This window comes from Thalassophryne amazonica, chromosome 10, assembly GCF_902500255.1.
Source record: "Thalassophryne amazonica chromosome 10, fThaAma1.1, whole genome shotgun sequence".
Lineage (NCBI taxonomy): Eukaryota > Metazoa > Chordata > Actinopteri > Batrachoidiformes > Batrachoididae > Thalassophryne > Thalassophryne amazonica.
In genome coordinates, this window is record NC_047112.1 from 19,810,371 (window position 1) to 19,824,180 (window position 13,810).

General features: G+C 42.4%; 1 protein-coding gene across 1 annotated transcript in view; it reads left to right on the forward strand.

The window, feature by feature from the left end:
- The window catches only part of LOC117519456 (collagen alpha-1(XXIV) chain), a 240,449-nt gene that overhangs the window by 128,594 nt on the left and 98,045 nt on the right, over positions 1 to 13,810 (forward strand). Inside the window, 2 exon segments of the mRNA XM_034180800.1 lie at positions 2,519 to 2,572; positions 2,696 to 2,749. Coding sequence (XP_034036691.1) covers positions 2,519 to 2,572; positions 2,696 to 2,749 — 108 coding nt within the window.

Consider the following 13,810-nt stretch of genomic DNA (forward strand, 5'->3'; position numbering starts at 1 on the left):
GGAAATTTTCAGCTAAGTTAGGAGCTCTTTGAGTGGACTTTGAGTTGCTTCTTGGATACGGGCTAAGATCTGCAGAGATACATTTCTTTTTCAACTTTTTTCAATTCAATTTGTGTTGTTTTATTCTTTATGAATGATTTTTGAGCAGTTTCTGCCTAAATGACACATTTAAAATTAAAGACATTGAATATAGACTAAGGTCCATAAGTACTTGGGCAGTGATGTACCTTTACTTCTGTACACCACTGCAATAGAGCTGAAATAACAAAATCAATATACATATTGATTCTGTGATTGTGATTGGAGAAACTGTGTGGAGTGTGCAGAACTGCAGACTCCTGGAAAGCAGGCACACACTGACATGTATCAGCAATGGACACCATGCTTTCTTACCCTCTAAAGGCGTCATATAACTACTAGATAGAGAACATGCATCAAGTCCATTATTGCACTGATGTGATTTTCTACAGCCTGTCCACAGCTTTGGGGAAAACGTTGTTTTCCAACCTGTTTTTGCTCGGAGGTGTCAGTCCACCTGAGAGGAGGGAGATGAAGAGGGCCTTTCCAGGGTGTGAGGGATCACGGCTGATGTCTGTGGCCCGTTTGAGGAGATGGCTCGAGTGTATGTCACTCAGCCTTAGGAGGGGAGAGTCGACAGTCCTCTCACCCATCTTCACGACCTGCTACAGGTCTTTTTTTTTTTTTTGCCACAACAGCGTAGCTGGATTACCACACAATACAGCAGTTGGTCAGTACGCTGTCTATTATGCAGTGGTAGAAGTTGATCAGCAGTCTCTTGGGAAGCCTGTTGTGTCTCAGGGTCCTCAGAAGAAACAGTTTGTGCTGGTCTTTGTTGATGATGCAGGCGGTGTTCAGGCTCCTGGTCAGGTTCTCAATGATGTGCACTCCCAGGAACTTAAAACCCGAGATCCTCTCCACCTCCTTCCCCTATTATTTCTTTGGTTTTCTTTGTATGGAGGATGAGGTCAAGTGTCCTTCCATCAGGTTGTCAGTGTCTGGACCTCCTCCCTGTAGGCATTTCAATTACTGTTGGTTATGAGTCCCACTATGGTTGTGTTGTTAGCAAATTTGATGAAAGTGTTGGAGTCATGGGAGGGCGTGCAGTCATGTGTGAAGAGAGAGCATAAGGCTGGACTGAGAACACAGCCCTGAGGGACACCAGTGCTGAGAGTGATGGTGGAGGAGGAGTGGTGACTGATCTTGATGTGCTGTGGTCTGTTGATGGGAAAATCTTAAATTCCGTGGCATAAAAAGGGGTCCCAGACCCAGGTCTGTACTTTTTATAACACCTTTTAAGTGCAGTTCCAGGTTTGATCTTCATCTATTGAGGACTTGTGAGAAGAGAAACAAACTAATTAATTTTCTGCCACTTATCTGGATCAGGGTGGCAGCAGACTAAGAAGCTCAGGCCACACTTCCCTATCCTTTGCCAAAACCCCCAACTCTTCTTGGGGAATTCATAGATGTTCCCAAATGTTGCAGGTGACTGGCAGCGATATGTGCAGACAAGCAGACAGTGCATGTGTTATGATGTCATTGAAGGTACGTCCGAGTGTTGTGCTCTTTCTATAGCACCTGAGAGTGCTGGACTTTAGCCCTGGTTTTTGGTGGTCTAAGGTGCAAACACTTTATGGTGATGGACGACCACATGCACCCACGAAGTGCTATTGCAATTTAGACGACAGGAGCTGGGTGCAAAGATTAAAGCTGCATTGGGTGAAAACTAAACATGCAGCACTGTGTGCTGCTTTGCATCAGTTGGCAGATCGGGGCCCAAAGCCTTTTGTGTTCAAGCATTAATGGATAAATTTTGCAGTTGAAATTTTAGAAATGGAGGTGAATTGAAATTTGACTTTGAGACTTTGGCCTGGAGTTTAGAGTCACTGAATTTGATCGATCAAATAAGAGTAGTCGTCTCTGCATCCCCACATCTGTTTGGTATATCAACTGCATTAAACTTCTCCTCCCTTTACTTTCCCTTTTTGTCCATCTGTACTGGGCCTGTTTGGACTTTGCTTTTAGAATACACAATCTCTTCTGGAACAGATCGTTCATGATGTTGCAGAGCACATGAAAAGCATGGAACATATAAAAGATTCATGGTATTCAAGCATAAGGATGGCCACATGTCACATACACCAACAGCAAGCAGGTAGAAATCATGAAAAGAGTGATTGCATCATGGAAGGCAAACGTGAAGGTATTAAAATTCTATCAGTTTAGTAATCAATCACTATCTTGACATCCATTTCCAATAAAAGTTCCTCCATACATTTAAGAATACAACATCAATTTGCTGCAGATTTATGCAAACATGCCTTGGGTGATCTCCAAAGCTGCTGTAGAACATTAAAACATAATCACTGTAAATGGTTCCAGTCTGAAGCCATGTACACGCCAAATAATGAATTTATTCAGTGTGTCAAAGCCATCTCAACATGTTTGATATGTGAGTCATGACTGGTGAAATGCATCTACTGCTTTTGTCATTTTTAAGGGGTTTCCTGGTGATATTGGAGTACCAGGGCCAAATGGTCCACCTGGACTGAAGGTAGAACAATTTACTCTGTACATACTCTATCTCATCAATCTGCCTATCTCATGGCCATTTGATCTACTGATTGACATCCATCCATCAGTCAATGATCCATCCAATCATTCTGCTGTGTTTCAGGGTTTGCAGGGTGTCAGAGGGCCCCAAGGCCCACCGGGGCCTCAAGGAGAACAGGTGAGGTGTTTCTGCATCCAACTTAATTTATCGTGTCTGTACACCTCTTGATGCTTTCATCCAAAGTAATAGTATGGTGCAAAATAGAGACCATCATTGGATTTCCAGTGACTCATTAAACTGAGGCAACCTTAACTCACATTTTCATCCTGTGAGCACATTAAGAGTTCGTCATATCTCAAACAGTTGAATGATAGATCCAAGTGGGAGTTATTCTCCTGCTGCAATGTCTCTCGGGGCATGTTCCACAGGTATTTATGAAAACAAGCCTGAAAATATTCCAGCAATGAAAAAAAAAAAAAGGAATGAAACCTTTTGCACATATACAGCACAAAAAATATTTTCTGTTGTACTGAATGTGGCAGGGTTGATCGGGCACCTTCTGGCTGGGATCAGCCCATGTTTCCTCATCTCTGGCACAGTTTTCCTGGCACAGAGTCAAAGCAGTGTCAGTCAAAGCATGCTCAATTACATACACAGTTGTTGAGGTTGTTCTTGAATCACAGAGGGGAAACGTAAAGTTATATTTAGTCAATGATTAATAATAGTTCAATTTCAAGGTGCTGGGTGACTTCCAATTCACCTTCCGTTTTTTTCTATTTTCAGACTTTGGGTGAATTATAATATACAGACAAATGTACGAGGTCTATTAGATAATAAACCGACACTTTTATTTTTTTTTTTTAACTATATGGATTTGAATGACGTGCGATTACACCAATCATGCTTGAACCCTCGTGCGCATGCATGAGTTTTTTCACGCTTGTCGGTGACGTCATTTCCCTGTGGGCAGGCCTTGAGTGAGATATGGTCCCCGCCCTCTCGGCTGAATTCCTTTGTTTCACACGCTGCTCGAGACGGCGCGCGTTGCTTTATCAAAATGTTTTCTGAACCTGTGAGGAATATCCGAGTGGACACTATTCGAGAAATTAAGCTGGTTTTCGGTGAAAAGTTTAACGGCTGATGAGAGATTATGGGGTGTTTCTGTCGCTGTAAGGACTTCCCACAGAGCGGGACGTCGTGTAGAGCTTCCAGGTGCCGTTGTCGGCCTGTTTCAAGCTGAAAACATCCTAATTTAAGGCTTAATTCACCCAGGACATCGTGAGAGAACAGAGAAGATTCAGAAGAGGCCGGCATGAGGACTTTATGCAGACATTCCACTGTTTAAGGACATTTTTTAATGAAAGACGTGCACGCAAATTCGCAGAGTCGTTTCCGTGACGACTCGGCAAATCTGTGTGTGCCGTGACAGGAAAAACACCTCCGTGTTGAAAACCATTTGTAAAATTCAGTCGGCTTTTGATGGCTTTCAACAAGTGAGTAACTGAGAAATAGTTTAACAGCTTGGGCATGTTCCAACTTGCCCGTTAAGTTTTCCAATGGAGGTGTTTTTCCTGTCGCGACCCCCCGCGGTCGGGTCCGGCCCAACATGCGACTCTGCCCGCACGTTCTTTCATTACAAAATGTCCGTTAACAATGGAATGTCCGAATAAACTCCTCATGCCGACTTCTTCTGAAAGTTCTCTGTTCTCTGATGACTTCCTGGGTCAACAGAGCCTGAAATGTGGAAGTTTTCAACTTGAAAAGGCGAGACGCTGCTGCCTTGAAGCGCAGATCGCCGTCAGGCGCCGTGGGCCATCCTTACGGCGACACTACCAGACCAAAATCTCTCACCAGCCGTTAAAATTTTTACCGAAAACCAGCTGAATTTATCGAATGGTGTCCACTCAGTTGTGCCTTACAGTTTTGAAAAAATTTTGATCAAACAAAGCAGCAGTCTCTAAGCCATTCCTAAACAATGAAAAAATCGCGAGAGGGTGGGCGACTCCTCACTCAAAGACTGCCCACAGGCGAATGACGTAACCGACAGGCGTGAAAAAACTCTTGCATGCCCACGAGGGTTCAAGCATGTCTGATGTAATCACACGTGATTCAAATCCATATGGTTTTTGAAAAAAAATAATAAGGTCGGATACTTTTCTAATAGACCTCGTATATGTTAAAGGATGCTTTTCTACACCTTTTATGAAAATGTATTCCATCCTTTGCCATATTTCATGTTAAATTATAGTGTTAAATGTCCGTTTAAATATCCTTCTATGATGTCTGAAAAGGGAAATTTAAGACAGCACTAGCAAATCCACAAAATGCTGTTATCAGATCAAACTTGAAACAGGAGAAAAAACAAACATACGAGGGCTGTCAATAAAGTAACGGTCCTTTTTATTTTTTCAAAAACTATATGGATTTCATTGATATGTTTTTACGTCAGACATGCATGATCCCTTGTGCGCATGCGTGAGTTTTTCCACGCCTGTCTGTGACGTCATTCGCCTGTGAGCACTCCTTGTGGGAGGAGTCATCCAGCCCGTCGTCGGAATTCCTTTGTCTGAGAAGTTGCTGAGAGACTGGCGCTTTGTTTGATCAAAATTTTTTCTAAACCTGTGAGACACATCGAAGTGGACATGGTTCGAAAAATTAAGCTGGTTTTCAGTGAAAATTTTAACGGCTGATGAGAGATTTTGAGGTGATACTGTCGCTTTAAGGACTTCCCACGGTGCGAGACGTTGCGCTGCGCTCTCAGGCGTCGTTGTCAGCCTGTTTCAAGCTGAAAACCTCCACATTTCAGGCTCTATTGATCCAGGACGTCGTGAGAGAACAGAGAAGTTTCAGAAGAAGTCGGTTTCAGCATTTTATCCGGATATTCCACTGTTAAAGGAGATTTTTTTAATGAAAGACATGCGGACGGGTCCGCGCGTCGGGACGCAGCCGGCGCGGAGCGGCGGCACAGGAAAAACACCTCCATGTTGATAACCATTTGTAAAATCCAGGCGGCTTTTGATGGCTTTCAGTGGAGTGAGTATATGAGAAATTGTTTAACAGCTGGACATGTTCCAACTTGTCCTTAAGGCTTCCAACGGAGGTGTTTTTCCTGTGGTGGAGCGTCGCGGCGGCTGCGAGCCGACGCGCGGACCTGTCCGCACGTCTTTCATTAAAAAAATCTCCTTTAACAGTGGAATATCCGGATAAAATGCTGAAACCGACTTCTTCTGAAACTTCTCTGTTCTCTCACGACGTCCTGGATCAATAGAGCCTGAAATGTGGAGGTTTTCAGCTTGAACAGGCTGACGACGGCGCCTGAGAGCGCTGTGCGACGTCTCGCACTGTGGGAAGTCCTTAAAGCGACAGTGTCACCTCAAAATCTCTCATCAGCCGTTAAAATTTTCACTGAAAACCAGCTTAATTTTTCGAACCATGTCCACTTCGATGTGTCTCACAGGTTTAGAAAAAATTTTGATCAAACAAAGCGCCAGTCTCTCAGCAACTTCTCAGACAAAGGAATTCCGACGAGGGGCTGGACGACTCCTCCAACAAGGAGTGCTCACAGGCGAATGACGTCACCGACAGGCGTGGAAAAACTCACGCATGCGCACGAGGGTTCAAGCATGTCTGACGTAAAAACATATGAATGAAATCCATATAGTTTTTGAAAAAAATAAAAAGGACCTATACTTTATGGACAGACCTCGTACATGTCACATCAGTCTGTAAATTTCATTTATTTTTGAATCCAATCCAGTCCAGCTTTATTTGTAGAGCACTTTTAAAAATGCAGCAGTGTTTAACAAAGTGCTGTACAACAGCTAAACTAAACTATAAAACACCAATAAATACAAACCAAAGACATGACAAGACATTGTACTGCTGCTTCATGGGAGAAGAAGAACTGCATTTCTAGAATGCTTTTCCAATAACCAGCTGCTCAAAGGGATTTATACAAATGAAGCACTGCACAGTGGCACGAAGCTCGCTCTATAGTAGATGAAGGCACAAACCGGAAATGGCACAAAACAAGCCGGAAATGGCCCAAAAAAAAAATCTGCCCATAGGGGAAAAAACCATAAACCGGACAACATTGTTGTAAAAAGCTGTGAAAAGCCACAAACCGATGTTAGACAAAGCCACAAAGCAGAAATGGCACAAAAAATCTGCCCATGGTAGACAAAACCACAAACTGGACAACATTGTTGTAAAAAGCCACAAACCGATGGTAGACAAAAAGTCTGAAGAAACCTAAATGACATGGTGAGATGTTGAAGAGCTTCGCACGTCATGTCCACAACATATACCTCTACTGGTGGTTGGCTCTCACTGCAGTATTGTCTCACTTCCTGTTCCGGAGCACAGCGGTGTTTTGCTGTATCTGTTAGCTGTTTAATCTGCGCAGTTAGATTGATCTAGTTACCTAGATAACGATTTGTTTCACAGTGTAATCTTCACGTGCCTTAACTAAAGCACTCCCTCTGCTGAATCACCTCTAAATTATTTACACATTATTCACTTTGTGTGTTTTTAGGAATCCGCTAGCTTAGCGCAGCTACTAGCTCTTAGCCGGTTTAGCATGGCGGCTTCTCCTGTCTCTCCTGCACTTTTCTGCTCTGGGTGTGAAATGTTTAGTTATTCCTCGGCCTCCTTTAGCAGTAATGGTACTTGTAATAAGTGTAGCTTATTCGTAGCTTTGGAGGCCAGGCTGGGCGAATTGGAGACTCGGCTCCTCACCGTGGAAAATTCTACAGCTAGCCAGGCCCCTGTAGTCGGTGCGGACCAAGGTAGCTTAGCCGCCGTTAGTTTCCCTCTGGCAGATCCCGAGCAGCTGGGAAAGCAGGCTGACTGGGTGACTGTGAGGAGGAAGCGTAGTTCTAAACAGAAGCCCCGTGTACACCGCCAACCCTTTCACATTTCTAACCATTTTTCCCCACTCGACGACACACCCGCCGAGGATCAAACTCTGGTTATTGGCGACTCTGTTTTGAGAAATGTGAAGTTAGCGACACCAGCAACCATAGTCAATTGTCTTCCGGGGGCCAGAGCAGGCGACATTGAAGGAAATTTGAAACTGCTGGCTAAGGCTAAGCGTAAATTTGGTAAGATTGTAATTCATGTCGGCAGTAATGACACCCGGTTACGCCAATCGGAGGTCAATAAAATTAACATTGAATCGGTGTGTAACTTTGCAAAAACAATGTTGGACTCTGTAGTTTTCTCTGGGCCCCTCCCCAATCGGACCGGGAGTGACATGTTTAGCCGCATGTTCTCCTTGAATTGCTGGCTGTCTGAGTGGTGTCCAAAAAATGAGGTGGGCTTCATAGATAATTGGCAAAGCTTCTGGGGAAAACCTGGTCTTGTTAGGAGAGACGGCATCCATCCCACCTTGGATGGAGCAGCTCTCATTTCTAGAAATCTGGCCAATTTTCTTAAATCCTCCAAACCGTGACTATCCAGGGTTGGGACCAGGAAGCAGAGTTGTAGTCTTACACACCTCTCTGCAGCTTCTCTCCCCCTGCCATCCCCTCATTACCCCATCCCCGTAGAGACGGTGCCTGCTCCCAGACCACCAATAACCAGCAAAAATCTATTTAAGCATAAAAATTCAAAAAGAAAAAATAATATAGCACCTTCAATTGCACCACAGACTAAAACAGTTAAATGTGGTCTATTAAACATTAGGTCTCTCTCTTCTAAGTCCCTGTTGGTAAATGATATAATAATTGATCAACGTATTGATTTATTCTGCCTAACAGAACCTGGTTACAGCAGGATGAATATGTTAGTTTAAATGAGTCAACACCCCCGAGTCACACTAACTGTCAGAATGCTCGTAGCACGGGCCGGGGCGGAGGATTAGCAGCAATCTTCCATTCCAGCTTATTAATTAATCAAAAACCTAGACAGAGCTTTAATTCATTTGAAAGCTTGTCTCTTAGTCTTGTCCATCCAAATTGGAAGTCCCAAAAACCAGTTTTATTTGTTATTATCTATCGTCCACCTGGTCGTTACTGTGAGTTTCTCTGTGAATTTTCAGACCTTTTGTCTGACTTAGTGCTTAGCTCAGATAAGATAATTATAGTGGGCGATTTTAACATCCACACAGATGCTGAGAATGACAGCCTCAACACTGCATTTAATCTATTATTAGACTCTATCGGCTTTGCTCAAAAAGTAAATGAGTCCACCCACCACTTTAATCATATTCATATTTAGATCTTGTTCTGACTTATGGTATGGAAATAGAAGACTTAACAGTATTCCCTGAAAACTCCCTTCTGTCTGATCATTTTTTAATATCATTTACATTTACCCTGATGGACTACCCTGCAGTGGGGAATAAGTTTCATTACACTAGAAGTCTTTCAGAAAGCGCTGTAACTAGGTTTAAGGATATGATTGCTTCTTTATGTTCTCTAATGTCATATACCAACACAGAGCAGAGTAGCTACCTAAACTCTGTAAGGGAGTTAGAGTATCTCGTCAATAGTTTTACATCCTCATTGAAGACAACTTTGGATGCTGTAGCTCCTCTGAAAAAGAGAGCTTTAAATCAGAAGTGTCTGACTCCGTGGTATAACTCACAAACTCGTAGCTTAAAGCAGATAACCCGTAAGTTGGAGAGGAAATGGCATCTCACTAATTTAGAAGATCTTCACTTAGCCTGGAAAAAGAGTTTGTTGCTCTATAAAAAAGCCCTCCGTAAAGCTAGGACATCTTTCTACTCATCACTAATTGAAGAAAATAAGAACAACCCCAGGTTTCTTTTCAGCACTGTAGCCAGGCTGACAAAGAGTCAGAGCTCTATTGAGCTGAGTATTCCATTAACTTTAACTAGTAATGACTTCATGACTTTCTTTGCTAACAAAATTTTGACTATTAGAGAAAAAATTACTCATAACCATCCCAAAGATGTATTGTTATCTTTGGCTGCTTTCAGTGATGCCGGTATTTGGTTAGACTCTTTCTCTCTGATTGTTCTGTCTGAGTTATTTTCATTAGTTACTTCATCCAAACCATCAACATGCTTATTAGACCCCATTCCTGCCAGGCTGCTCAAGGAAGTCCTACCATTATTTAATGCTTCAATCTTAAATATGATCAATCTATCTTTGTTAGTTGGTTATGTACCACAGGCCTTTAAGGTGGCAGTAATTAAACCATTACTTAAAAAGCCATCACTTGACCCAGCTATCTTAGTTAATTATAGGCCAATCTCCAACCTTCCTTTTCTCTCAAAGATTCTTGAGAGGGTAGTTGTAAAACAGCTAACTGATCACCTGCAGAGGAATGGTCTATTTGAAGAGTTTCAGTCAGGTTTTAGAATTCATCATAGTACAGAAACAGCATTAGTGAAGGTTACAAATGATCTTCTTATGGCTTCGGACAGTGGACTTATCTCTGTGCTTGTTCTGTTGGACCTCAGTGCTGCTTTTGATACTGTTGAGCATAAAAGTTTATTACAGAGATTAGAGCATGTCATAGGTATTAAAGGCACTGCGCTGCGGTGGTTTGAATCATATTTGTCTAATAGATTACAGTTTGTTCATGTAAATGGGGAATCTTCTTCACAGACTAAAGTTAATTATGGAGTTCCACAAGGTTCTGTGCTAGGACCAATTTTATTCACTTTATACATGCTTCCCTTAGGCAGTATTATTAGACGGTATTGCTTAAATTTTCATTGTTACGCAGATGATACCCAGCTTTATCTATCCATGAAGCCAGAGGATACACACCAATTAGCTAAACTGCAGGATTGTCTTACAGACATAAAGACATGGATGACCTCTAATTTCCTGCTTTTAAACTCAGATAAAACTGAAGTTATTGTACTTGGCCCCACAAATCTTAGAAGCATGGTGTCTAACCAGATCGTTACTCTGGATGGCATTTCCCTGATCTCTAGTAATACTGTGAGAAATCTTGGAGTCATTTTTGATCAGGATATGTCATTCAAAGCGCATATTAAACAAATATGTAGGACTGCCTTTTTGCATTTACGCAATATCTCTAAAATCAGAAAGGTCTTGTCTCAGAGTGATGCTGAAAAACTAATTCATGCACTTATTTCCTCTAGGCTGGACTATTGTAATTCATTATTATCAGGTTGTCCTAAAAGTTCCCTAAAAAGCCTTCAGTTGGTTCAGAATGCTGCAGCTAGAGTACTGACGGGGACTAGCAGGAGAGAGCATATCTCACCCGTGTTGGCCTCTCTTCATTGGCTTCCTGTTAATTCTAGAATAGAATTTAAAATTCTTCTTCTTACTTATAAGGTTTTGAATAATCAGGTCCCATCTTATCTTAGGGACCTCGTAGTACCATATTACCCCATTAGAGCGCTTCGCTCTCAGACTGCGGGCTTACTTGTAGTTCCTAGGGTTTGTAAGAGTAGAATGGGAGGCAGAGCCTTCAGCTTTCAGGCTCCTCTCCTGTGGAACCAGCTCCCAATTCAGATCAGGGAGACAGATACCCTCTCTACTTTTAAGATTAGGCTTAAAACTTTCCTTTTTGCTAAGGCTTATAGTTAGGGCTGGATCGGGTGACCCTGGACCATCCCCTGGTTATGCTGCTTTAGACGTAGACTGTGGGGGGGTTCCCATGATGCACTGTTTCTTTCTCTTTTTGCTCCGTATGCATCACTCTGCATTTAATCATTAGTGATCGATCTCTGCCCCCCTTCACGGCATGTCTTTTTCCTGGTTCTTTCCCTCAGCCCCAACCAGTCTCAGCAGAAGACTGCCCCTCCCTGAGCCTGGTTCTGCTGGAGGTTTCTTCCTGTTAAAAGGGAGTTTTTCCTTCCCACTGTGGCCAAGTGCTTGCTCATAGGGGGTCGTTTTGACCGTTGGGGTTTTTCATAATTATTGTATGGCCTTGCCTTACAATATGGAGCGCCTAGGGGCAACTGTTTGTTGTGATTTGGCGCTATATAAGAAAAAAGTTGATTGATTGATTGATTGACTAGAAGGAGAGAGCATATCTCACCCATATTGGCCTCTCTTCATTGACTTCCTGTTAATTCTAGAATAGAATTTAAAATTCTTCTTCTTACTTATAAGGTTTTGAATAATCAGGTCCCATCTTATCTTAGGGACCTCATAGTACCATATCACCCCAATAGAGCGCTTTGCTCTCAGACTGCAGGCTTACTTGTAGTTCCTAGGATTTGTAAGGGTAGAATGGGAGGCAGAGCCTTCAGCTTTCAGGCTCCTCTCCTGTGGAACCAGCTCCCAATTCAGAACAGGGAGACAGACACCCTGTCTACTTTTAAGATTAGGCTTAAAACTTTCCTTTTTGCTAAAGCTTATAGTTAGGGCTGGATCAGGTGACCCTGAACCATTCCTTAGTTATGCTGCTATAGACTTATACTGCTGGGGGGTTCCCATGATGCACTGAGTGTTTCTTTCTCTTTTTGCTCTGTATGCACCACTCTGCATTTAATCATTAGTGATTGATCTCTGCTCCCCTCCACAGCATGTCTTTTTCCTGGTTCTCTCCCTCAGCCCCAACCAGTTCCAGCAGAAGACTGCCCCTCCCTGAGCCTGGTTCTGCTGGAGGTTTCTTCCTGTTAAAAGGGAGTTTTTCCTTCCCACTGTCGCCAAGTCCTTGCTCACAGGGGGTCATTTTGACCGTTGGGGTTTTTACGTAATTATTGTATGGCCTTGCCTTACAATATAAAGCACCTTGGGGCAACTGTTTGTTGTGATTTGGCGCTATATAAATAAAATTGATTGATTGATATATGTATCAGTGATGTTTCACATTTTCTTCCTCAGTCAAAGCAGGTACCCATTTACAGCTGGGTGGACTGAGACAACACAGATTAAATGTTCAAGGCATAAACAGGCATGAGTAGGATTCAAACCCGAGTGTATGTATAGCTAATTATCCACTGTGCTACCTGCTTTACAAACAAGAAGCAAAATGATTTTGATCGACACATTATGTATTTATCATGCAAACACCACCACCAGATGGCAGAAGCTAATTAATGTCAATGTACAAGGCACAAAGATATCAAGACTAAACTGCTTCTTGTCACCACTGAACAGTCAAAAATATTCAAGAACGAGCTAAATGTGGGCACTTTTACCTCAATAAATAGAAATAAATATTTAAATTGATTCTACATTTTTCGAGCATTTTACTTTGTCTTACCTTAGCCTGGCCACCTGCCTTGTTGCAGTTTTGGCTGTCTTTCAAAGTGCAGAGAAGTGGAGTGCCAAGAAGTATGAAGGTTATTCCCTGTCTTTGTTCAAGAGTGCGTCCTTCTCCAAGACACACCATATCGTTCTCATTCAGGATTTGTTGTTGTTCTTCTTCTTGACAGTGGTTGGAATCCATCTTAATGGTGCATTACCACCACCTTCTTCTCCAGTGTGGATCAGACAGTTCCTCATTTATATCAGGATTCAGGAGCAGTTTATCACACATGTAGATGATGCCATCTTGTGGACGTAAATGATAATGCAGTATTTTTTGACATATAACTTGCTTCAAAATGTAAATTGCCAGACCAGCCAAACAAGCAAAAAACCTCAACTTAAAGTCTACAATATTCTGTAGCTCGCTGAAAAGTAAAATCATCAACAAATAAATGAACTCAGCTCTGACATCCACATAAATATAAAGATAATAGGGTGCTGTGATGCACTGAACAGTCTATCAGCTTTCATGTGGGAGGAAATATCTTTTTCAGTTGTTAGTACTTGAGTTGTGTTGTGGATATTTGCAGCACATCTGTATTTTTGCGCGAGTTGTGTGAAATTGCAGCAGACATGTGAACTGATAAAATTGTTGCATTTAATGGAAGTTATGCTTGTTTATGCTCCAATGTGGAACCTGTTTTTGCCACACATACCCATTGCAGAATTGATATAGTTGTTTGTTTGTTTGTTTGTTTTACATTTGATAGTTTTGTCTTAATTTGAAAGTGCTGCAGCCCCGATTGGATCACCATATGTAGCACGAGTTGCTTCGTCCCTTGCTGGACTCAAGTCCACAGATGTGGGAGGCAGGCGCTCTAACCATAAGGCTAGAGACATCTGCCACTAGAACATCTTTTGACCTTGGGTAGTGAAGTTTACTTCACTGCACATGTAGCTGTTCTTCTGGTTTTTCTGTGTTGTGTTGTGATTGACTCCTCCCATTCGCTCCACTCAAGACACAAACTCACGCTCTCTGGCATGGCAGGCGGACACTCTGACCAGTAGTCTAAAACCTGGGCTCTGGTGT